The sequence below is a fragment of the Antennarius striatus genome, chromosome 18 (genome assembly GCF_040054535.1).
Source record: "Antennarius striatus isolate MH-2024 chromosome 18, ASM4005453v1, whole genome shotgun sequence".
NCBI lineage: Eukaryota > Metazoa > Chordata > Actinopteri > Lophiiformes > Antennariidae > Antennarius > Antennarius striatus.
Window position 1 is genome coordinate 14,932,530 of NC_090793.1, and position 26,209 is coordinate 14,958,738.

The following is a 26,209-nucleotide window of genomic DNA, read 5'->3' on the forward strand; positions in this document are numbered from 1 at the left end:
CATTTTTAAGCAGAGCATTAAACATGATACAAGGGTTTATGCTTGATCACAGCATACACTGAGTAATGAGAGACATTCCTGACTTATAAAAACAGCAACTCCCAAAGAGCTCCAAATCCAATGAGGTTCATAAGTTCAAGTGTCTTCAGTGTTTAGGCCGTGTATCTTCATCTGACAATTTGCCTTTGTTTCAGTTTTTTTCTTTCATCTTCTTACTATCTGTATTGTCTCTTCTAGATGCTATCGACTGATTTGCTGTTACAGTTTAGCTGCTGAAGACCTTAAGGCAGTGTGTAAACTGGGTACTTGACATCCTAATTTTCTTTTCAAAAGTATGATAACAGAGCATGACTTAGCAACAGCTTTGGTCTGTTCCTGGCTGTGTTTGCAAGCATTTGATGTCAGTCACTATCTCTCTGTTGTCAGCTTTTACTGCTGATGACTGGAGACAGGGCTCAAGGAGACTTTGGCTCATGAAATACGAGATGCCTGGGACATGTTTAGCTTATTACAGACCTCTCAACTTATCTCACAATAACCCTCAGTTCACTGCTAAGTGTAAAGCATTCATTTCACACACATGACAATAAACACAACAATAGGATGTCCTCTTCAACAAGGTGATCTCCACTGCTCAAATTGTACAGACATATCTCTGTATGGCTGTCAAGAATTTTACATTTTACAAGACGATATTTTTATTCTGTTCCATTATTTATACTGTCAACATCCCTCTTATTATTTATGTAATAAAAATCCCCTCTCTAGTCCCAAATGAAATATTACAACTATCACTATCATGAAATTTGATATAGAAAGTCAGGATCCCCAGAAGATAAATCCTGCTGACTAGTAATTCCCTGATTTTTCCTCTTGTGCCATCATTAGGATTTGTACTTTAGTCTGAACAGCTATTTCCACGTAAATCAATAGAAGCATTATTGTCCACCCTCATGTTCACTTATAAAAACCTCTCATGACTTTTCCTCGCACATTATCAGTTAAAGATTTATGTTTTTTAATCAAACACCAGCATTTTTCAGGCTGAGCAGCTGTGCCTCTTGTTGAAAATGTTATTGTGCAGTGGTGTGATGGAAAGTGGGCTGATTTTCCTCCTTAATTCACCCCTCCTGACAATCAAGGAGAAATCTAGCCTAAAACTTTTGTCAGTCCTGATATTTCAACCCACAGAGTGAGGCTTTTCGCAGATCCAGTCTTGTTCTGCACCCAAATATAATTTTAATTTTTAGGGGATAAAATCGATCAAGTACTTTCCACAGTGCAGCTGCTATAGCCACTGACAGAGTCTGCCTGAATTAACTAATGTTGTTGCAAAAAGTGGTGAGCACTCGAGCACTTGACGCTACCATTGTTGACAGATCATTAACCTCCTCTTCTTAGTAAGGAGAGACAGCCCTTCCTCCTCAGCCACTTGATTTTGCTGTAGGCAAGTTACTTATATATCTTTATCCCCCACGTTATTTAGAATAAACCTCTGCTTCTTCAGAGATTGCGAGTAAATCCATTGTTTCCTCAGGCATGAGAACATTTTTCCTTTTCATCGCATATTTTCATTCTTGACATGTTCATGAGATGACTAACATGCATGGAAATCATTTGCACTATTAATCAGGGTTTTATGCCTTCTTTTATTGCAATATATGTAAGAAAGTGTACCATACAGAAAAGAATCCCAAATTGTAAAAATAATTGTGTGTGTTATGAAATGTGTAAATTACTTTGTAATGGATTTATATCCAATATAATGACCACTTTGGGTTTATTGTTTCCACATACTGAGGAGGCACTCTCCTCACATGCAACTGTTTCTTTGTTTATTAGTTTGTTGGTTAGTTCTTAAGAAGCAAAAATATGCCAATAAACTTTTGGAAGGGTACAGCATGGGCCAGTAAAACATCAATTACAATTACACAAAGGAGCCCAAGACAGGTCTGCTTAAAGGGAAGATCTGGTCTGTAGTAGTATCTTCTTCTCCTTTCGGCTTTTCCCTTCAGGGATTGCCACAGCGAATCAGTTGCCTCCATCTAACCCTGTCTTCTGCATCCTCTTTTCTCACAACAACTACCTTCATGTCCTCTTTAACTACATCCATAAACCTCCTCTTTGGTCTTCCTCTAGGCCTCCTGCCTGGCAGTTCAAAACTCAGCATCCTTCTACTAATATATTCACTATCTCTCCTCTGGACATGTCCAAACCATCTCAGTCTGGCCTCTCTGACTTTATCTCCAAAACCTCTACCATGTGCTGTCCCTCTGATGTACTCATTCCTGATCCTATCCATTCTGGTCACTCCCAGAGAGAACCTCAGCATCTTCATCTCTGCTACCTCCAGCTCTGTCTCCTGTCTTTTCCTCAGTGACACTGTCTCTAGACCAAACATTATCGCTGGTCTCACCACAGTTTTGTCCACCTTTCCTTTCATTTTAGCTGAAACTCTTCTATCACACATCACACCCGACACTTTTCTCCACCCGTTCCATCCTGCCTGTATATGCTTCTTCACCTCTGTTCCACATTATCTATTGCTCTGAACTATTGACCCTAAGTACTTAAAATCCTCCACCTTCTTGATCTCTTCTCCTTGTAACCTCACTCTTCCACTTGGGTCCCTCTCATTCACACACTTGTACTCTGTCTTACTGCAGCTAACCTTCATTCCTCTCCTTTCCAGGACAAACCTCCACTTCGATAGCTTCTCCTCCACCTGGTCCCTGTCCTCGCTACAGATCACAATGTTACCTGCAAACATCATAGTCCATGAAGATTCCTGTCTAACCTCGTCTGTCAGCCTGTCCATCACCATAGCGAACAAGAAGGGACTCAGAGCTGATCCCTGGTACAGTCCCACCTCCACCTTGAAGTCCTCTGTCACACCTGCAGTCCTCATACATGTCCTGCACCGCTCTAACATGACTTCTCTGTCACTCCAGACGTCCTCATACAATACCACAGTTCCTCTCTGGGCACCCTGTCATAAGCTTTCTCCAGATCTACAAAAACACATTGAAGCTCCCTCTGGCCTTCTTTGTACTTCTGTATCAACATCCTCAAAGCAAAAACTGCATCTGTAGTACTCTGTTTTTGCATGAAACAATACTGCTGCGCACAAATTCGCACTTCTGCCCTTAGTCTAGCTTCAACTACTCTTTCCTATAACTTCACAGCTTTATTCCTCTGTAGTTGCCACAACTCTGCACATCTCCCTTAGTCTTAAAAAAAAGGGCACCAGCACACTTCTCCATTCCTCAGGCATCATTTCACATCAAAGATCATGTTGAACAACCCAGTCAGAAACTCTACTGCAACGTCTCCTAGACACTTCCATACCTCCACAGGTATATCATCATTACCGAGTGCCTTTCCACTCTTCATCCTCTTCAATGCCCTCCTCACTTCATCCTGACTAATCTTTGCTACTTCCTGGTCCACAACAGTCACCTCTTCTGGTCTTTGTTCTCTCTCGTTTTCCTCGTTTTTCAGCTTTTCAAAGTACTCTTTCCATCTTCCCATCACACTATTGCCACCTGTCAATACACTTCCATCCCTTTCCTAATCACCCTAACCTGCTGCATGTCCTTCCCATCTCTCTCTCTCTGTCTTGCCAACCTGTACAGCTCAGTCTCCCCCTCCTTACCGTCCAACCTAGCATACAAGTCATCATAAGCCCCTTGTTTGGCCTTGCTACCTCTACTTTCATCTTACGCTGCATTTCCCTGTACTCCTGTCTAATCTCCTTGGTCCTCTCAGTGTCCCACTTCTTCTTAGCTAACCTCTTTCTCTGTATAAACTCCTGTACCTCCTTATCTACTTTCCTTCCAGATGACACACCAAGTACTCTCTTACCTGTCTATATTTATCCTGCAAAGAAACAGATTGATATGGGTGTCAATGATTACATAATAAAAGGTATGACAATGGCATCACACTGTAGAAAGGTCCCTGCAAACTCCATTCAGGTGATGCTGTGTGCCACATGCATGCATGCATAATCAGCATGCCCTACAAACATGCATTCCACTTTGTGGTTATGTGGTCTGCTCTGTCTAGTATGCATCCCTTCCAAGCCCCAGCCAGCTACACATGAGCTACTTGGTGGATGAGTCCTACAATCAACAGTTTCATGAAGCTACATCTATAGTACTTGGGCTGAGGATGTCTGAGCTCAGAAGACTTGGATTTAATTTGTTTTTCAAATAGAGAAAAACAAATAAAGAAAATATCCATCATCCAAGTAGAGACATACAGTATGTTCAGGGCATTACTTTAAAACCCCTCTGGATTTTTGTGTCCCATTCTGATTTTCATGGTTGAGTTTGGGGGGGGGGGGGGAAATCAAAAGATATTTATTGGATACCTTTTAGTGTTCCATGAGGATCTCTTATTACAATTACATAGATATCTATAGTATATTTCTCTTAAAGTAACAAACCCTAGGCTGAAATGACTCTAAAATGACAGAGATTTGTGTCAGTCTACTCTTTGTGGTGAGTAGTAAGAAGAACTGTAATCTGAAACTTGGAATGAATCAGATTAAAAGTTTATTTCTGAAGAAAGGCAGCCTCTGGGCAATAGTTTCAGGACATTTTTGTTTTTATAGCTGCTGTTGGTTGGTCCATGTTTAATCAGAGACTTAGTATAGAATAATTATACAATGTCATCTTGGTACACATTGGACGTACATGCATCAGCTGTAATCATATGGTTTTAACTACAAAGATGCTTGTTCTAAAGACAACATATCCTGAAAAGTGTAGACTATCCCAGTAAGCAGCAGTCAGTTTGGAGCTACACCATTTTGTTGGCTGTTTTAAAGGAAAACTAGAGAATGTTTTTGTACAAAATAACTTTATACCGGTGCAGGAGGGCTCATCATATTAAATCAAACATTTTGGGCTGTAGTCCCAGGGAGCAACATGTACAAGATGATCAGCTGTTTTCTGCCAAACAAGTTGAAATGGAATGATGGGAAAAAAAATACATCCATTAGCAACAAAAAACAGAATCCATACTGCATCTGCTTTCAAGAGCGAGGAGAATATTGCCACACGGTCACAAGATTGTCACAATGGGCTGTGAGTAAATCACAAACAATTCAGATTGTCCATGAGAGCCATCACTCAAAGAAATATTTCTTCCATGTATTGATACACTTATCTTGATTTTTTTTATACACTTTCAATGGTGGCAGTCCTGAAGTTTCACTGTTTCCAGCACTTACTAAAAAATTCTGTGCAGCTTCCATGTGCTCTGGGACGAAGTTCACATTCTCTGCAGATCTCCAGACATTTTTTTTTACTTTCGAAAAATGTCAATCTCTCAAATTATATAGACTTCATTTTGATTTTTAGTTTTAATACAGGTATCCAGATGGATGCCCTCTAACCATCTGCCTGATGAAGCAAATCTCTGAGCCTCTGCAAATGGCCTGTCAAGAAATCAAAAACTGTATCAGCTTTTTCAATGCACATGAGATCGTACTATATGTCCACCCCTGCCCCCAAATTGTCCCAGTTTGGCCCGTTTTAGTCCAAGGTGAATTATCTTAAGGACTTGTTTGGAAAAAAAAATGTTGGCAGATTGTGTTTGTATTTGGTACAGATGTTGTACAATCATGTTTTCTCTGTTACTAACTGATCAGGTTAGTATTTGTTCAGATGTTTATGTTTATGCCTAAATGTTTGTAAAATATTTAACAAGACATTCAATCCTTGGCATGCTCATGTTAACAGTGCCAGTGAAACATTAGCATACTAACATGAACATTGATACAACGCACCAGATTTGGTACAGCCCAAAAAATCCATGGCTACAGACCTTTCATTTTGTTGATATAGCAAATTTGCCTTGAGAACATATTTCTATTTGGTCCATTCAAGTTCAGATGAGCTATTAACTACAAAAGAAAAATATACCAGTTATATCCCTGCACTGTGAGAAAATTATTATCTCATTAGATGTTAACCAACGTGTGAGGTAATCTTCTCTGACCCAGTAGAGATGTTCACAGGCAAAGAGAAAATAACAAGGGTTTTCATTTCATGTGGTTTCAACTTGCAACCACATGAAACTAATTATAAAAATGCTGAGCAAAATTGACTTATTATTTATATGATTTAACATTGTATGGTCCTAATAAATCAGAGCACAGCTTTGCACACTATGAATTTTAACTTCTGCTACTATTAATTAAAGTCATGCAGTGACATATGAGGTTACTGAAACAAAATCCAGACATGTATTCACAGTCCACTTACACACTGTATCCAAATACTTACCAACAATTGAAAAGTGTTTTACTGAATAGTCACCCCATCACACTAAGTATCTACAAAGTATATCTATTTTATTCCTTTTGATAAAACACGACAATGTGTTCAATTGCTACACAAGGAAACAATTTCAAGAAGAGGACATCATCCATCCTTGTATTTTTGTTGTTGTTGTTCCATTCATCTTTAATTACTATTGATTTCCAAGCCTCAGGTTTCTTAATGTTAAAAAAAAATTAGAACTCCATAGAGGAACATTTTAAGAAATATTTTATTTGGTCAGTTGAGGTTTCTGTGTTGTCTGTTGGCTATTACAGATGCTGATGAGGTTCTTCTCACATTCTCGTGCTTTTGTTGGGCTTTAAGGAGACCTATAATAAGACCACTGCTCCAACACAACTCCTAATATGCATAAGGTGAGTGTGTGTGTGTGTGTGTGTGTGTGTGTGTGTGTGTGTGTGTGTGTGTGTGTGTGTGTGTGTGTGTGTGTGTGTGTGTGTGTGTGTGTGTGTGTGTGTGTGTGTGTGTGTGTGTGTGTGATTTAACTTTGTGCACTATTTTTTATGTTGATCCATGTCTTGTAAAAGAGAAAGAAAAAAAGGACGATTTTCCTATGGGAAACTTCCATCGTTTTGATGTGTATCTTCCATTTAAATATCAGTTGCCAAGTGTGAAAGAGCCTAGGAGTATGTTCATGGTAACTGGATTAATATCTGTCAAAGACACTGCACGTCCCTGCTTCTTGGTTGCACTGGGGAATTGAGACGCTCCACTTGATGCTCCTTAGACTTTAAATTTTTTTTTTTTTTTTAAAAACCAGAAAAAAGTAGGCGGGTCCCGAGTAAACTTTTCTGGACGGTGATTTGATGAACGGAGGATTTTTTTCCAGCGTCAGAATCTTTTCTTGCGTTCTGGTTTAGTGTTCTCTGCCAGCCTCCTGATTGTCCAACACTCAGGGAAGAAAGTTTGCCTTTTTCATGAAATCCCTTTAACATCAGTCTGACAGCTGGGCTTAAGGGGGAGCACATCTGAAGGGCCCAGTCTGTGAGAGGCAATACATTCACACATGGCGCTCTAGTATAAGCACAACCTTGTGGATTGTGGAAGGCGCCGAATTTGATCAAAAAGTCGCCCGTTTTCTGTACATCAACGGGTGCTCAGCATGGAGATGAAAAGGTGGACCACCAGGTGGAAAACGAAACGCTGGCTATGGGATTCGACGTTAACCGCTGCCGTCACATTCATTTTCATTCTACAAGCTGCCAGTGTCAGAGCAGGTAAGATGCTTTATCCAACCAGACTCCACAGAAACGGTGCCAACTCCAGGGCATCTCTGGGAGCGTCGGTACTGGCGACCGACGGGTCTTTTTGATAGGAGTGGCAGTCCCTGAGACACTGGCAGTCAACTTTCATGATAACATCTGAGATTGCCAAACTTTCTAATTATGTATAGGTCAATCCATATGGATTCATGCTTTTTGTGTGTGCTTTATACCCCAGTGAAATTAACTCAAGGGCGACGACTGAAGTTTCACAACGTGTTAAGCCCATAACATATAATAACTTCACCTGCTTCAGACTTTGCAGTAAGTTATAATAGGCGTTGCTCTGTCAGCCTATTTCTGCCTTAATTATCCCTTAAAAAACCCCCATAATCTTTAATTAGCTACTAGGTAGTAACCCAACTCTATAAATTCATGCTGACTGTGGTAATAATGTTATGACTGGCACCGATCACCACGATACGATGCGCTCTTGGTTTCCTGGGTACCGGATGAAGTCTGTCATCCAGGTGTGGTCAGAGAGAAATTGAGGTTGATTTCCTGACAAAAATTCCAGTAATCAGCAAAATGTATGGCCTTCACATATACTTGTGAGCAATCAGAGGGATAATATACACATTAATATGAATCATCAATACTGTAAATGACGTCAAGATTTTTAAATTTGAAGCCAAACTTCAGTGCTTGGCTGTGCATTAGAATCCCGAAAAGCTTTACGCATGGCGTTTACGCGCGGTATTTGTTGGGCAATGGTAGCACACTGTACTTTTCCAAAATGTAAATTGACTTTTGTAGATGAATCACTGAGACAAAGGCTGACATGTGTTTCTTATTTGCCTTATAATCTGTCTCCTGCCAGATTGGTATCACAGCCTGACAGTGAATAAATCATCTTTATTTATTTTTTCAATTGATTTATTTATTTATTGTGGTTCTGGTAGTCTATATGATACTTTAGATGCAACACTGTGAAATTATTGGATTGAAAATCAAATTCTGACCTGGAGGATCACCATGTTTCCACATCAACTGGGCTCCCACTGAGTCCAGGAAAGGGCGGTGATGGAAAAAGAAAAATCTGGAGTATTTTCCCTTTTTTTTTTCTTTGAAGAATGTGGGTCACATTAATACTTCAAATACTTCTTTATATTTATTTTTCCGTGAACTCATTGAGACGTTCATACTGTTCTTCAGTGTCTATTTTTCATGGCACTGGTCCCCCGCCCCCCACTTTAGGGTGTGTTTTCGAATTAGGGTGTGTGTTTGGGAGGGGGGTGTATGACACTTTTTAAATTTCATCCTATTTTAATCACTATTAATTGTTTTAACTATAGCATACAATTATATTTAAAGTAATTACAGTAGTCAGTGAAGGTCAAATTGCAGACTCCTTTCAAAAAAATGAAAGATAATAGTACAGCATGACTTGCCCATTGCCCATCTTTCTTCATTCTAAGTGATACTTAAACCAACCACAACTGCTTGATATGCTAGCAAATATTTAAAGGCTTTCCAATGTCCTTAAATGCCCCCTATGTTGCCAACTCTTGGTAGATGGCAGTGACACAGAAAAGATGATGAATTGCGGGGTGATGTCAAGTCAAATTGTCACAAACCCAACCATTAATCACAAGTCTAAAGTTAAACATCAAGCTGCATGGCTCTGATGACTTATGAGACAAGGAGTATTGGGAAAAATGTCTTATATTGGTAAAAATTGCTTTTTAATGTGCAAGGGTCTGCTACTGAAACTGCTGTACTGATTTTAAAAGATGGTCATGTCAATACAGGCTCCACTGCCTCTGGGGAAATCTCTCTGCCTTGTAATGTTAGTAGCTTGTTAACATGGCAGATTGTATTTCATCCGTCCCAACAGCAGTCAGGAAGATGCGCCATTAAAAATCAGAGAGACTGACAAATTACACCTCAGATAAGACTGTGGCTGGTCTACGTCTAGCATGAGAGAGCTCTTCTCTCTCTTGTGGTTTTCTGCCATATCATTATAATATGGTCTATTTCTTTTTTCAAGGATGGGTGTCTGTTATATTTTTTGAGATGTGTTGGAGATATAAGATGCTGGCTCAAACCTTACATGGCTGAAATGCTTTAAAGGAGATGTGCCTATTCATTTTGCATCTTTCATGGGTTTTGGGAGGCTGTCTGTTTTTTCAGGGCTTCTGTGAAGTGGTGCTTGTAGAAAGAAGAGGGACTGAAGAGTAAGGGTGTGAGTGAGTGTGTGTCTGTGTGTGTGGGTGGGTGCATGCATACGTGCATGTGAGTGTGTGTGTGTGTGTGTGTGTGTGTGTGTGTGTGTGTGTGTGTGGTGGGGTGGAGTGGGGTGTCCTGGCAAATTCAGTACATCTGGAATATATGAGGCCTGGAGGTATGCACTAATGTAGAAAGGCATTTAGAAACAAAGAGACCTTTAGTACAAGTTTTCTTTCTTTTTTTCAAAAACCAGTAGCTGCGTACTTGGGACAATATTCAGAAAAGCCACATACTACGTATTCTCCTTTTTATGAGGCATTTGGTGTGACGTAAAAAATGGCATTTGGTACAGGCAGAATTCAATTGGGCAGTTCTAAGCACAAAAACAAACTGGGATAAGGTCTGAAAATGGCTGTTTTTGCGTAAAGGCTATTTATTCTTTATTTTGAAAAAAAGTCACGGTGCGACTGAATTTTATAGAAAGACAAATAGATTCTTCTTTGCTTCCCTGGAGTGCAGATAGGTTGATGTCACTTTTGCCATTTGACATTAAATAGTCATGATCTGTGGCTTCAGATAATCTGTACCCTTATCAGAATTACTCCCCCCACACACACAAAAAAAACCCTTTCCATCACTTTGAGAACACATGTGCGAGCTAAGGAAACGATTCCCCAGCATGTGTTTGAATGAAGCAGGTTTAATTCACCACTTGCGCTGTTATTTTTCTGGTCACAAGAGAAGTAGCTACAGGGATGGGGCCTTCTCCTTTTAGTCTCATGTATGTTTTAGTTAGGGGGGTACAGGGAGTGGTGCCATTGCCATAATGGGTTCAGCATGTGGATTTGTAACTCCACCCATCAGACCCCCTCCTGGTCACTAAAAACGAACACGAAAAGCACAATACTTCCTGGCTTCATGTCACACATGACTTTTCAGAAAGTGTAAACAGACATATATTTTCATTATAAAATTCTTTTCACAATAACTTGAAATGTTTAGGTAAGTGCAAGCGCTGAAAGATAAAAGTGCAATTATTGTCGTCGAGATTGTAAATGTCTCATATAAAGAGAGCATGTGGCAAAAATGGTTTAGATACATATTAAAGATTATCACCACCTGTTTTGGTTCATCTAGACGTTTTTTGTCTTGATCTAATTCTCTTCCTGGTTAGGCAAGATTTTCTTAAACGTGAATTTCAAAAAATGGCGTCTATCTGATTCCTCTAAATCCTTTTCCCACAGTGTTTCTAAATCGGTTTTAGATACATGGATCTTTTTTTACAGGGTACAGAGATTTCATATTTAGCCTCTTATCAAGCATTCTTCAGACGGTTTCTCTTTCCAGTTGACTATAGTTTATCATGACTGAATAAGAGGACACATCCTGCCTCTTGAGATACTGACAGTATGGTCAAGCTGGTTTTTGCTGCTGTGGGTTTGGTAACAGTTCATACTTGGGTTGAAATGAGTTTGGTTTGGAGTGAAATATATCCATTTTGTTTTCTATACTGGGGATTTTGTTTTTCTACTCCTTTCTTAGATGTACATCTAATTTTTCAAGAAAGCTTATATATAGTGCAATTCTCATTCCTTAAATCACTTCATTGGAACTAGAGAGTACAGATGTTATTAAATTGCAAGGCAGCAGGCGCTGCACTAATCTTGAGTAAAAACATTTTGATAGAGCTGTGCTGTCACATCAATAAAATATAAGCCAGAAGCCATTATAATTACTATTTTTCCCATTAAATTTCCCATTATGACTGAATTAGAGTTACTTTTAGTGTGTAAAGATACCACTGCCTCAGGGAAACATGTTAAATCTTGGATAACACTGTTTTATATATCAGCACCCCTGTTGATAAACTGTAGTCTTAAAACCTGTTAAGCTTCCTCATAAGCACACTAACTGATAACATGACTTGTGGGGAATTGGAGAGACAACTATTTAAGAGGAAAACAGCTACAGAACAGAATAGGCAGACTGTGAATAAAGACTAAATGTTTCAGGAATTAATGCAAAACAATTGCAAGAGGGAATAAAAAGGAGAAGCAGTGTTTATGGCTGTGGTGCTCAGCAGTTTCACCCGTGAGGTCCAGGTCTGTTGATACAAAAGAGGCTGTTAGTGTTAAGAAGTTTGTAAATCTGCACCCCCCCTCTGCGCTCCCTTTATTCTAAAGACCTATATTTATTACCACATAGATACTGTTGCTTTTGGCTAAGGGGTAACAGTGACCTCAGTAAGGGGTCACTTATGTCTGGTGACTGGTTCCTAACATTTTCACTGCTTCCCCGCCAAGGCAGGTCATAAACCAACACCAAGATTTGGCCAACAGCCCAAGAGCAGGCGAAGGGTGTAACAACATCAAAATGCCAGGTCCTGTTAGGTGTTCTGTAAATTGTTGAAATACGTATGTCTTCAGTACACGTGTACATGCAAGCTTTCATAACATGAACACTGCTTACTAATAAAGATACGTAAATTCCGGGGATGTAAGCTGTTACTTTTTTCACACATTTGGAACCTTGTGGCTTAAACAACAATTTTTACAAGCTAATGACCTCCAGGGGGCGCTCTAGAAGGAAGTGCAAGAGCGACACAGACAGCGTGTCGAGGAAGACACTATCGTAGTTTGTGTTTTGAACAGACATTTAACAGATCATGAACACTCCTTATGATGGGAAACTCACAAAGAAAGCAATATGAGCTTGGCATCAATCAATCGATGGTGAGATGTTGGAGTCTGCAGCATTTTTATACTGCTAAAAAGCCAGTAATTAAAAAAACTTTGTGTGTTTATAAATATTTGTGTGTTAATATCTCATGTTACAACACTTTGACAACTACAACTTATAGACATGCGCGGCCATAAACACATTTTTTTTCTTTTAAAATTTAATTGGTGCAGTTTATATTTAGGTGCGCTCAATATAGGAATTTATGGTAGTTTCTCTCTGTAGCCTCATAGATCACTGTAATCGCTGCATTTAGATGTCTTATGTTGTAATTTTTCTTTAAATTTCTTTGTTTTTGCCAAATTCCTGTATTTTATACTGCACTAGAATATGTGGCAATTAAGCTTAGAAATGGTACTCAATTTAATGCCCAATTTCAAAAGTGTTTTCAGCAGTTTCCTCATGATTTTGCTTTGGCATTAAAGAGTTGAGAGTGAAACAAAGCCGTGCTCACAAGCTGAGTCATGATTAAGAAAGTCTTTTTCCTTTGCACCACCACAAGTGAATGCATCATGGAACAGTTTATAAAATCTAAACACATTTTCACATATGTCCATTATAGTAAAATTAATACTATCATTCAGAAAAGCAAAACCAAAGCCACTTAAGGGCACAGGCAGGAATAACGCCACCAGAATAAGTTGACTCAACACTTTTTTTCTGGACATATTTTCCATTTCATTAATAAATTGGTTTTGTCAAATGTTCACTGGTTTTCAGTAATACATTCTTTGCTTTGTCTTCTCAGTTGAACCAGTAGATGTACTGAAGGCTCTCGACTTCCAGAGTTCTCCTGAAGGAGTACGGAAAACAACAGGCTACTGCACAGTTCGGAGAGGATCAAAACCTGACATCGCTTACAGAGTCGGAAAAAATTCTCAGATCAGCTCCCCAACCAAACAGCTTTTCCCAGGTAACGTCTTTCCTTTTTTGGTGATTAAGAGCTTTTCCGCTAAGGAGGCTCCAAACTGTTCAAATTTGGTACCACAGAACAGGATTAACATAACATTTTGAATGTAATGTTTTCTGACTCACTCATCACTGCTAAGGAAATGGGCCAAATAACAGTCACTGAAGGGATCATGGTTTTTCATCAACTGACTACCTGGCATTTCTTTTAAAAAATGCTGCTCATGAAATCGTTATTTTTGATGGAAATTAAACAGATTATTTGCATTTTGAATGGCTAAGTAAAATAACCAAAGTAAAATAGCAATAAAGAAACAGCACCACAACAAACTCATGTGTGCTGGAAAGCAGACTCTTAGCAGTTGTTTCTGTATAACGCCCATGCACACATTGGTAGATCAGCAGGTCTGCAGAGCCAATAGGGAATGAAGTCACTCAACACAGTCTGAAATTTCAAGAAAACATATGACTCAAATCAGAATACAAACTTTTTAAAGGTAAGCCACAGTTTATAAACTGAGAGGAATATTTATTTATATTGATGTTGTGTTGACTGGTTTTGTCAATTAAGTTTCTCTTGTGGAGCTGGGTTTCTGGCAGCACGCTGCCTTTGACTCGAGTAGCAAAACCTGGCGGGGTTTGTTTCTAAATGCTCATTGCCTGACTCAAAGGCTGCTGCTCAGTTGTTTGTGCAAAATCGAGCCGTCATTATTTAATTAGAAAAGGAGTCCACAAACGGAAACACAAAAGCTACTTTACTGTATTACTATTGCTTTACTACTTTCCTACACTAATTGCTATTTAGCTACTCTAACAATTAAAAACTATGAGTTATATCATTACTAATGGTTGCAGAAAAGGCTGCCGACAGATGTCAGTTGCCAATTGCCGTTGTAATTACTTTAGTACCATCCTGAAACATGTTACATTTACAATGCAAACATAATGCATGCAACATAAATGTGCAACATTAACATTTACTGTACATTAATTTGAGGCCTGTTTATTTACTACTTGGCAAAAGTTATAAATACCCATTATTACTTAATTACTCACAACATGTGTAGATAAATGTATTAAGGATAAGTCAGGTCAGGTCACTGTTAAGAAAATAGTCCTGCGGTATATTTGTGTGTTTAAATTGGCCTGAAGACTAAATGAAGGAAAAAAGAATGAAGTAGAACTACATTCCTGGCTTAAACTCACACTTTACACTTTCAGTAATGGAAATTGGAGGGACAGAATAATGCTTGAGAGGTGAGATGTTGAAGGTGCAATGGAAGAAACTGTCAAAGTGCCCTCAACTAATTGGGCATGGGTTTGATCAATGTTATTTTGTCATTGATTCAAGTTACATGCATGACTGAGGCCTTTCAGTGGATGCCAATGTCGCTTTCAGCTTCCCTAATAAACACTTCTTCAGATCCAGATGTCTACACACTGTCTTTAGACATTACTTTCTCCCTTCAGACTTTAATGTGAAGCGACAGTAATTCACATAATAAAATTAACATGATTCAATTTAGTCATTGCAATACAATTGCCCTAGTTATAACGGTGAAAGATAGATGTGAGACAGAAAGAGCACCGGGTGAGTCTGTCCTTTGGTTCTTCTTCACATGTAATGCAGATTATTCTTTTCACAATTCAAGGCTGTAGAGCTTCAGTGTAACTGCAAAGTAGGTGAAAGACTGACATTCCACTAGTTCAAATTTAATTTTTCTTTTTGATAACCAAAGCTATTGCATTAACTTATACAAGGAAGGTATGCAATAATATGCAGGATCTTCTAAAATGAGAAAAACACGTGTGACCTAACATTACCAAAAGAGTTAAATAAATTTAATAACAATGTGATGGTTGGGGGCAGTTCACATTTTATATGCATAAGAAGGCAATCCTGCACAATCTGAATGTGCACTTAAGATTTCATGGCTACGTATCTGTCATACCAACCTGCCTGCTGCTTATGTCGCCTTCAGAGGGAGTGTTCCCAGAAGATTTTTCCATCCTGTTTACCATCAAGCCCAAGGCTGGCCTCCAGTCCTTCCTGCTGTCTGTATACAACCAGCAAGGCATCCAGCAGCTTGGTGTGGAAGTGGGCCGTGGTCCTGTCTTCCTGTATGAAGACCAGAATGGCAAACCAGCCCCTGAAGAATACCCCCTGTTCCACTCCATCAACCTTGCCGATGGAAAGTAAGTACCGGTAACTAACTAGTTCTCAAGCAGGCTTGAGCATGCTAAAAGTCAGATGTGGAGGGTTGGTTTTCTACTGGGTCTCTGCATTGTATCATTTTATTGCTTCAAAAGAAGATTGAATACCTAACTTGCATGAACGTGGCAGAGGGAATACAAGACTCAAATGCACCATAGAAACTGGTGAAAATCCACACCAGAAGAGGTCAAAACACAGGAAGACAATTAACACAAGGCATAGGTGTCCAAAACATAAGGCAAAAGACAAGGTCAAAAAACAGGAAAGGATCATACACTCAAAGACTATGACTGAGGGTGACCATAAAAACAAACTGGTGACAAGACAAGATACAAAGGAGGAGTATAAGCAGGACTAATGTGGAGTGATTAGTAGGTGCGGGTGACATAATCAAGGATTAGGTGAGCACAGATGAGGAGGGGCACACATGACCAGAAAGTGAAACATGACACAAACGTCTAGTCCTGCTTATCATTAATGAAATGTGTCACTCAAATCATACTCAACTCTTCTGTTCTACTTGACTGGGACACAGCTGTGAGGGTTACTGACCGTGTTATGTTTATTCAGTCTCTGATCCATATGGAACCAGTCAGACAGTGAAAGCAAATACATTTTTTAGCAATATTTTAATGACACCCTATTCTTTTCCACTGTATTTACAGCAATTGTTAACAATTATTGTGCAGTGGAATCATATTTGGCACCAATCCTCACAGAAATGTCTTGAAATAATTGTCCTTGATTATATGTGATGAATTACATTAAAGCCAGTGTAAACATACAATGCAGTTACTATGTTCGTTCTGATTTTGAGAGTTTACCTTTAACGATACTGTAAAGGTCTTTTGGAATAGACAGAAAGATCCAGTCTAGCTGCAATTCTGATTTCCTTTTCTCCTCCTTTGTTGCACAGATGGCATCGTGTCGCTATCAGTGTGGAGAAGAAAAGTGTCACCATCATTGTGGACTGTAAGAAGAAAGTGGTCAGACCCCTCGGAAGGAGTGACCAGGCTGTCATTGACACAGAGGGCATTACAGTCTTTGGCACCAGAATCCTCGATGAGGAAGTCTTTGAGGTAAGAGAAGCATTGCCTGGATTTTGCAAGGCGTATCGTGATGGCCATGGAGGAAAATTTGCTGAAGGGTGTTTTGACATGTTGGAAAATTAACTTATGTGCTTTTATGTTGAGTGAAAGGAAAAGTTGGATGTCAAGCTCATGCTTGCACTTGGAAGAATTAAGCTAGTAGAATCTGGAAGCGATTAGTTGGGGTTAGGAGAGGTGAGGGGAAGCAGAATTGTGGCCTCTCACATTTTTATCTGTGTTCAGATGAAATGTATAAAATTCAGCTTGATGATTGATTAGTTTGAGATGTTTTTGGTTAGTTATTTTCTTAACATTAAACATAAACAAACTTGCCACTTGCTCTTGCTTCTGGTCGTTATGCAATCTGAGAAGTATTGCCTCATAGACAAAATAAGTACGATTTACGTCTCGCACAAGGCTCTGAACCAAGATGTCCAGTCCCCATTTCCACCGTAATCCAGACACCTTTACTTTGATGTAACTGTTTTTTCAGTAAGTTTGGAAATGTCACCTACATGCCAATGATTTATTTATTTATTTATTTTCATTTTAATTAATTGGATTTGATTGTGGATCCAATTAATAGCTAGCACTGATTTCACCGTCAGTCAGTCTCATTTACCGTTGGGAAAGGAACAAATTTAACACTAATACTTTATGTCAAAACGCTTTAATGCCAGATTTTTTTATTTGTCTTAACTTGCATATAAAGTCACTGCTGAATTTTATTGGGCAGAGCAACAGTATGTTCTTTGTGTACTTGAGAAGAGCCATGAGCAATGTCTTTCTCAAAGCCTGTTATTCAGTGTTTTTTTCCCTCTCATCACTTGTTGAATGGTTGACTCAATATAAGACAGAGTCAGGCTGGATAGAATTCATTTATTTATAATCGGACAACATGTCGTCTGAGATGTATGAATTTTGGATCTGTGTATTGGACAATTTCACTATCCCCTTGATTAAAGTGACTGCTGAGAATCAGTTGAGAATGATACGTCACAGCTTATCGGTTATTGACTTGACCATTGCAAGCACAGGTAGCAATGATTGGAAAAAAATAGTTGAATGCTAACTCCAAAAACAATACCTTTTTGATATCTACTTGTGTAACGCTTATAAAGTTGATCCTTCAAAGGTGACGTCTCAGTGAAAAAGAGCCTGATCTTCTCTTCTCAGGTTTTAGCAAACAGATCACAACATCAAATATTGAGAATAAATGTACAGACAACTTTAGGCCATAGTAAGAGGCTAAACACAATGCATGGCCTTGTTTTTTTGACATGTGGACCCAACTTAGCAAGCACCAGGAGTGCAACTTTTGAAATTTAGTTTTTGAATGAAAGCCTCAGTGATTACAGTTGGCATTGTGAGGTGATTAAGAGTTGAGTCAAGAAAACAAATAAACCCTACCACTTTCACAAAGCCATTTCTATTTCAGTGCTGATTTATAACTGTTATCTTGGTTTTGTGAGTGCTATTGTTTCAACATACAGTATATCATGATAAATGGTGTTTGATTACAGAGTATAATCATAATTAGGTGGGTTTTCTTTAAGAAAACTTGAAGAGAAAGTGATTCTTCCAAAAAATTTAGAATCATTGCACATTGTAAAGTGGATTTAATCAGTGTTTTACACAATAGTAATGCTGCTGTGGCACTACTAGAAATGCAGCCACTTCTTCAAATGTAACTATTTCCATGTGAATTTCCATGGATAATTGTGAGATTGTTCTATAAATAAAAACAAGTTTGTTAAGTAGATGAGGGTCACGCGATTCGGTGTGATTGTGGTGTTAAACTCTCTGCAGCTGTTGAAGGTATTCTACGGTCAGTTTACCTTGGAGGCAATGGAAACTTGGAACAATGCTGGCTATGATATCTATTTTGAAAATATGAAACTTCTCCACTGCAAGGTTACCGAGTACAGATTCAAATACTACATTTTATGAATATGCATTTTAAATTATGGGTTTATTCCAAGATGTCATTGTTCATTGTTAGGATTCCTATCTAGCTTCATTTTGTAAGTGTCAAGATAAGATGCCCTGTTGTAAGACGATTACAAGACTAAAAAAAAGGTCAAGATTTTACTGAAAAGACAGTTTAGGTTATTGTGATACTGTAGGTGGTGTAATGACAATCCCATCATTTATCTAATGGTAACGGTGTTAGTCATGATGCCTGGGTGATAAATCCTAAAGTTTTTGACAGTGGATCACACTGCAGTCATGGACAAATTCTCACCACAACATTAAAAAATAACCTCCTATGACCCTAACCTAAAAATAAACGTCACCATGCTTAAAGTGTCTTAAAAATATTCTTCAAAAAGCAGATTGTACAATTTTAGGTTTTCCACTGAATTACAGATTTACAGCCCTCAGAAAATAAATTGGAGCCAACAGATTAACAAATGTTGGCATACCTTGTCTGACCTTCACAATTTTGGAGCCATTTTGCAGTTTAATTACTGAGGTTACCTGTGAATGCTGTCGGTAAATATTCTTTGAACTGTGAGCACATGGCTACATCACTGCAGTTGATTGCATAAAGAGGTGTCAAAACTGGAAGCAGAGTGCAAAATGAAGTCTAGTGGAAAATATGATCAGTGTGTGCTTGGTCCCGGCTTAGGCTGCACAGCTGTTTTAAAGATGTTCTCAATGACGGGGTCTCCAAAAGACATTTCCACCTTTCTTCTGTTGCATATGCTTTCAAATAAAAGTCAAATGATATTTGAATCCTCTAATTTTTCAATACAAACAATTTCCTCTGTTAAATTCACTATCTTCAAGTGTGTACTTAAGTGCCTATTGTATACTTGCGTGCATGCATGCAAGTATGCATGTGACTTTGAGGAAAAGCAAGACAAAAAGTGTTCAAAATAGTTTGTTTATATGTCATTGCTTCATAGTTGATTATTCCAAAATACTGCTCCTCAAGCAGGATGGCCTTTACCAGAGGATTGTAACGATACTCTGATGGGCATGAGGCCCTAAATTAAATCATTGTTTATGGTGGAATTGGCAGGAAGAGTAGATGACTGGTTCTCATCTGCTTCAGTTTCTCTTCACCTCCAGTATTTGTCACAATTGTGTAAGTTATGATTTTCTGAAAGGAATATAATAATTCATTTACATTTGTACAAGTGACTCAGAGGGTCTTCAGTCAGTAAACTGAATGTCATTGACCTGTATGGCATGGAAATGTATTTGCACCCGTGGTCTACATCGCCACTTTTTACTGATGATGCCTGCAGAGGACCAGTGTGACAGGAAGGTCACGATGACGCCATTAAAGGTTAGTTCAACTGTCTCGCTGATAGAAAGCAGGTCCAAGGAGATGATTTTATGTCGTGATCTGTGGATCATCTCGTGTTTAAGCCTTTTCAAAGACACAGTATGTGTTATTTGAATAAACATTTTTTGCCATGTTAGTTACTAATTTCTGATATTATCTGTTGTAAGAAGATACAGTTATGGTCAGATAGATTTTTTTTCATGGGTGCTGCTTCACACATACTAGTGTGAAGATAATTCCTGGTTCATTCTAGTCTTAATTTTTCTTCAAGCTGTGGGTAAAGACAGACATTGGGGTGTACAGACAGAGTATGACAGAGTATGAACAGTGTCAGTACTATAATTACTTTCATTTCACTTATTTTAACTTTCCACATAAACCTGAGAACATCTATGTATATAATTTGCAAAAATAAATCCTCTCTTGCAGCAGTACTGTAAGTCTATAAAGATAATATTGACCACATAAATATCTAGTCCGTGACCATCCTTTCCTTCTTCATCCTCTGCATGTATGCATTAATGTTTTGAAGCAGCAGAAGCTTCAGACATATTTTCCAGTGTGTGTTCCAGGTGCATTAATTTCCTCCACCTGTAGACAAAGATCTGCTGGGCCTGAACGCAGATGAAAAACCTCTCAGATACCTCATTAGATGCTCACACTTTCACCAGGAATTTGACAAAAAAAATGGTGTATTTGTATTCTTGCATAATTTGCAGGAGAACTTCAAAATGGGATTTTCTTGATTTACCTGGGTGTCTGTCTTCCATAGTATTTAGAAAATGTTTCTTCCAAATGTCATGACAAGCAGTAATGACCACATTAATTCACCAAGTTAGGACAGTGTGTTTCAATGTCATACTTTGAAGATTAAGTTGTATCTCTCTGGAATGACACTCTAATGTTGATAAAGTTTCTAATTTAAATATGCTCTAAATTCTGTGGAGTTAAACACAAACTGCCGCTTTGTTTATGTCTACAAATTATATCCAGCAAATACAACATGGGAAAACCCCTGTGTGTCCTGCCATCTCTGATCTGTATCTAATCAAACTTGTATCTGATTTTTGAGGTCATTCATGTGCTTTGCTGTTTATGAATGATGTAATGTGTACTCACCTCCTAACCATCCACACACCCAAGCCAGTGCGTGCAGACACACACACACACACACACACACACACACACACACACACACACACACACTGCACATCAATATAAACCTCTATCCCTCATAATGACGTTCAGGAACTCAGGACATTCAGAAATATATTCACATTTGCCAGCACACACACTGTGCAAACAATCATCAAAGACACTGATCCATGTGAAGGATGGAAGATGCTGTAGTATTTATATCAAGATCTATTTATCGTATGAACACACCTCTCTCTTAATTTCTTAGTCTCTGGGGATACGTTTTTGATTTTGAAAACTTTCGTTATGATTCTGGCAAGTATGACTTTGTTTAACCTTCTGTAAATAATAAAATGATCGCAAAAAGATCCATCACAATAATGATGGGGCATTTCAACACTGGAGGATCATTTAAGTCTGCAGTGTGGGAACCTCAAACATATCAAGACAGGCGTTGTTCACGATGTCCCACTGTTGATATTGCTCTGTCTTTAGCCTTCTGTCTACGAATGCTTATCAGGCTATTAACATACTAGTCTTGCGAAAACTGAGTTTCATTTTCCATTTTATCTAGTAGCAAGAATGGTGGCATTTTGTACTCTATGAACAGTTTTGAAAAGCTTAAAATTTCAGGCCAAACCGTGACAAAACTTTACTGTTATATTTAAGAACTGTTTTCATGTAAACAACTCCCGCAGCTGTGCTAAGTTTTCGTAAAGTCTTCTTTTGTTCCTTGGTCTTGCATTTACTTGTCCTGAAGTGACTTGAGTTCATTGCTGGTGTTGGCTGAGTGTTTAATGCATTCCCCAAACAGACAACAAGCTCACCAAGATAGAATTCATTGTTGTCTGTCTCCTGTTTTAGATTTCTTAGCTTGAAGTCAGATGTGAAATGAGTGCTTGAGGAAGATGAGTGGTGTCTTTATATCTAATTAAAAAACAGTCATTTAAAATGGATTGCCTGTGGCGGAGAAGTAGGGTTGTCTTTGATTACTGTCTCCAATCCACTTCAGTTTTCTCCTTCCAGATGAAGAGAGAGCAATAGCAACTGACATGGCTCCAAAAAATTGCACAGGTCCAGTAATTGATTGATTAAATTTTAGGTTGACAGAAAATTTGCTCCAAAGTGCCTCTGCCGACACTCAGGAGATCCTTCCTGGATTTTAAAATCTCACCTCAACAGATGTATGAGACACTTTCAGCACATTGCAGACAGACATCAACAAAAACACTAAGAATTTGATGTTGAAGATGAATGAGATGAAAAACATTCATGTGCAATCTCATGGAATAATGTTTCTGAACTGACACTTAATCGACATTTAAATATACACATGAGCAAAACTTAACAGTAAAATGAATATGTTGGATCAAATGATCCTATAAAGGCATATCTGAAGGACTCGCCATCTACATGGACAAGAGGAAGCGAACAGAGATTTAAACTGTTTCTGGCTTTTGGTTAGGATCCATTTGCATTCAATTATTAAAAGGAAATGTGTGCTTGCAGCAGCAGAACCGGTATAAATCTGGGACTTTCTGCTTGTCATTGTCATTGTTGCTGTAGGAGAGGGTTCAAGAGGTGCAGGGTGAATAAGTGAGTCTTCTGCAGAAACGCCTTTCTCCACATTCAACTGCACACATCCATGTCTGGAAGCTGCCAGACATTATAACCACAGCTTGATCTGTTGACCGTAGTCAGGCATTAAATTTATGCATGGATCAAGAACTGTTCTCACTCTCCCTACCTAGATTTTTTTGGAAGTGTTAAGATTGATCTGACAATCTTTGGTCGCACATTTTTTGTGAGGTTACTGTTATTTTAACTTGATGGCTGTGGCTGTGAAGGAGTGGGTAGAAACTTTTCAGTTTGATTTTAAAGTAATCTTTCATTTTCACGATATCAACTCTTCTTATTGTAATTTTTCTGGATGTATTCCACGCTGCATACCTGTCATGCATGAGGGTTGAAACATTCAGAGCTCTGTTTTTACTGTTTGAAAAAAGAGTGTAATTTTGTCACATTTTAACACCCCCCCCCCCCTTTTTTTTTTTTTTTTTAGCTGAGCCCTAGGCTGCATTTAAATCAAAGATCATGGGTTGAGTATGTCAAAGATTTAGTCTGTGTTCAAATTACAGATTGTATTCAGACTTCAGAGTAGGGTATTTCAAAACCATAAAATGTGATTCTGATGCAGTCCTAACCACAATCCAGCCCCAATGGTATTTTTAAGTATTTAAAAGTATGAAGAGGGGATTATGTTAGATAGATTACGCTAAAATTCAAGATGATCTTTGTCCCACAGGAGGGGTTGATCGTACATAAATGTATGGTTAATATAGTGACTTTGATATGTTTTATATATCTCATAATATGTTTTTCACAATATGTTTTCAGAATACTTTCAACACAGAAAACACCAATTTTTTATTGTCTCTAAATTCTGCACCTCCAAAAACATGCGCCTCAGGTTAATTGGCTGTTCCAAATTGCCCGTAGATGTGAGTGTGTGCATGCTTGGTTGTCTGTCCCGGTCAACACTAAATGTTGACAGCACACATGATTTGTACTTCATTTGCTATTTATATATTCTTAATATTTTGGTGCTAGATCTTGATTTTTTTGGTAGTGATTGCTGAGCCACTCATATCTCGAACAGAACAATTTTTCTTGTGATTTATTGGTCTGAAAAACTACAATAAAATGTGGTTTAGATTTATGAAATGTTTTTTTTTTGTCATTGACCATGTTGTGACATAGTCAGTCCTAATATCTATTCATGTTCTCTTCTCCCTCTGGAATGAATTGACTCAAGACCAGCTGTTCGTCACTGGGGACAAATGGGTGTGATAAATTAATAATAATAAAATAAATATGACACACAGACATAATATCTCTTCACAAAGCCATCTCAGTTTCTTATTCCCCTATGAATTTCACCCTGTTTGTTATGGTATATAAACATGGAAAAGAGAACACATTGTGCTTCCTTACTTTTCCCACCTCGTCTGTCTGGTGGTGCCATTCTGATCTTGATAATGAAGTGAATATAAATAACCTTTAAATTTATTCTAGACTGAGTATAAAAGCATGATGGAACATAGCATTACTTGCTGTGCGTCAGTCTTATGCAAAGATTGCAAATCAAATGTGTGCTCTTGATCAGATTCATATTGTATCTGCCTTTTTTAAATTTTATTTAAAACACCAGGATAAAACGTCAAGATTTTATCTGGGACAGGAAAAAAAATGATTGCAAAATCCTTATTATTCTGATCTAAATCAATGTTGAAATCATCAACCATGCCTTTAGACCCAGATGTTAAAGGAATGCAGTAATATTTTTAAATTGCCCATGTTTCTAGGATGCATTGTGCTCATATCTGACCGAGTCTGCAAAATTGACTGATTATAGCATTACTTTCACAACAGTTAATGAGAGTAAGCTGACTGAATCCTTGACAGTCTCATGGCATCAGTCTCTGTGTGAGACATGAACATGTGTAAATATTCTGGTTTTTGTTAAAGCTTTTTTGTTTCATATTTAAAAAGCAATTTATGGATGATATGAGGGGTGGTGAATATTTAATGTCTTTCAGAGGCCTAAACTTGTTCAGGTGTTGGCTCCTTCCTTTTAATGTAATTTGCATGTATATCTCTTGGTGATTGTGGCCTTCTTTCACATTTATAGAGCACTTATTCTACATTCACTTGATTTTGAATGATTTCATATTCTGGTTATTTCTCTCAAATGGTCAGTTGAAGTATCCATATGTCAGAGCTGTATGGATATCTCTACCTTGGTGGTGAACGCAGTTCCTGGTTTAGAAATTCTTTAGCAGAGGATCATGGAAAAAGAGCCTTTGGCTAATGGAAGGGTTGGGAGCGGGGATCTAATTTCCTTTTCCAAAATGCTCATGAAAAACAGGCAGACTCATAAGTGCAGACCTCCGTTGCTCTGTCAGAAGAATTGCTATCCCTATTGGCGATGTGAGGGGTCTGTATAATAGGACAGTTCAAAAGCATGCAGACTCCCCCCAAAAGCCATGATTTATTCCCTACACTTGTATTTAATTAGTAGTCAAGAGTCCACTGCCTCTGGTACTGTACAACATTCTGCCATCTTGTTTTATTTTAATGTTTTATCATCACCATATTTGTGCAAAGCTGAGCAATCAAGCGAGGTGAAACGGATGCATTCTTCCATACTAACATTTGGTTTCTATATAATCATGAAAGACACTGTGAAATTTATGATGAGAATAGTCTCTGGAGTTGTCTGGGCGTCAAGGTTCAAGAAATAGAAGTTGTTTTTCTGTCCATACATAGTTACACGATATGCACTTGACGTATTCACACGGCTTGAAAGGATGTGAAACTCAAGCGAATCATCCAAAAGATCATGTGCTCACAATAATGTGTTCCAGAAACCTTATACTTCATTCAGATGACTATATCATCCACTCTGGATTGATTAAGGCTGGTTGAATTGAGTGACTGTTGTGCTTTGCTTGGTTTCCATTTGTGATAACATGTTGTTCTTTATCAACTGCCAACTCTTGCTCTTACCTCTGGCTGGCCTCTTCTTGGTAGTGACAGTAGCGAATTCTTCTTTGTATCCAAACTGGGAACATTTCTCTGAATCTGATATGAAATAAATAAAACTGGCAGCCATCACTTTAATCTATAGTTGAGTAACTCATCTAGCAGTCTCCCCAATTTTATATTCATAAAAAGACAATCAGCAAAATACCCTGAAGACTATATCCAGTAAATTCAGTGGTGACTGCTGGTTAAATGTTGTCTTCCTCTTTTTGTCTTCTTACAGGGTGATATCCAACAGCTGCTGATAGTTGCAGACCCCAGGGCAGCCTATGACTACTGTGAACACTACAGCCCTGACTGTGAAACCCCCAACCACCATGATACTCCCCAGGCACAAGAACCAGAACCAGAAGAAGAGGTAGGTAACTGGAGGCAGGGGAGAAAATGCTGTGTAAGATGGGTAGAAGCTGGGCGTGAGGAGTAGTTTTGTAGGTGGA

The 26,209-nt window shown here is 38.4% G+C and overlaps 1 protein-coding gene across 1 annotated transcript in view; it reads left to right on the forward strand.

The window, feature by feature from the left end:
• The first annotated feature begins 7,223 nt into the window (after positions 1 to 7,223).
• Positions 7,224 to 26,209, forward strand: part of LOC137612302 (collagen alpha-1(XI) chain-like) — a 74,745-nt gene continuing 55,759 nt past the window's right edge. Inside the window, exons 1-5 of the mRNA XM_068340766.1 lie at positions 7,224 to 7,567; positions 13,269 to 13,433; positions 15,412 to 15,625; positions 16,561 to 16,723; positions 25,996 to 26,130. Coding sequence (XP_068196867.1) covers positions 7,453 to 7,567; positions 13,269 to 13,433; positions 15,412 to 15,625; positions 16,561 to 16,723; positions 25,996 to 26,130 — 792 coding nt within the window. The 5' untranslated portion in view covers positions 7,224 to 7,452. The remainder of the gene's footprint in view (positions 7,568 to 13,268; positions 13,434 to 15,411; positions 15,626 to 16,560; positions 16,724 to 25,995; positions 26,131 to 26,209) is intronic.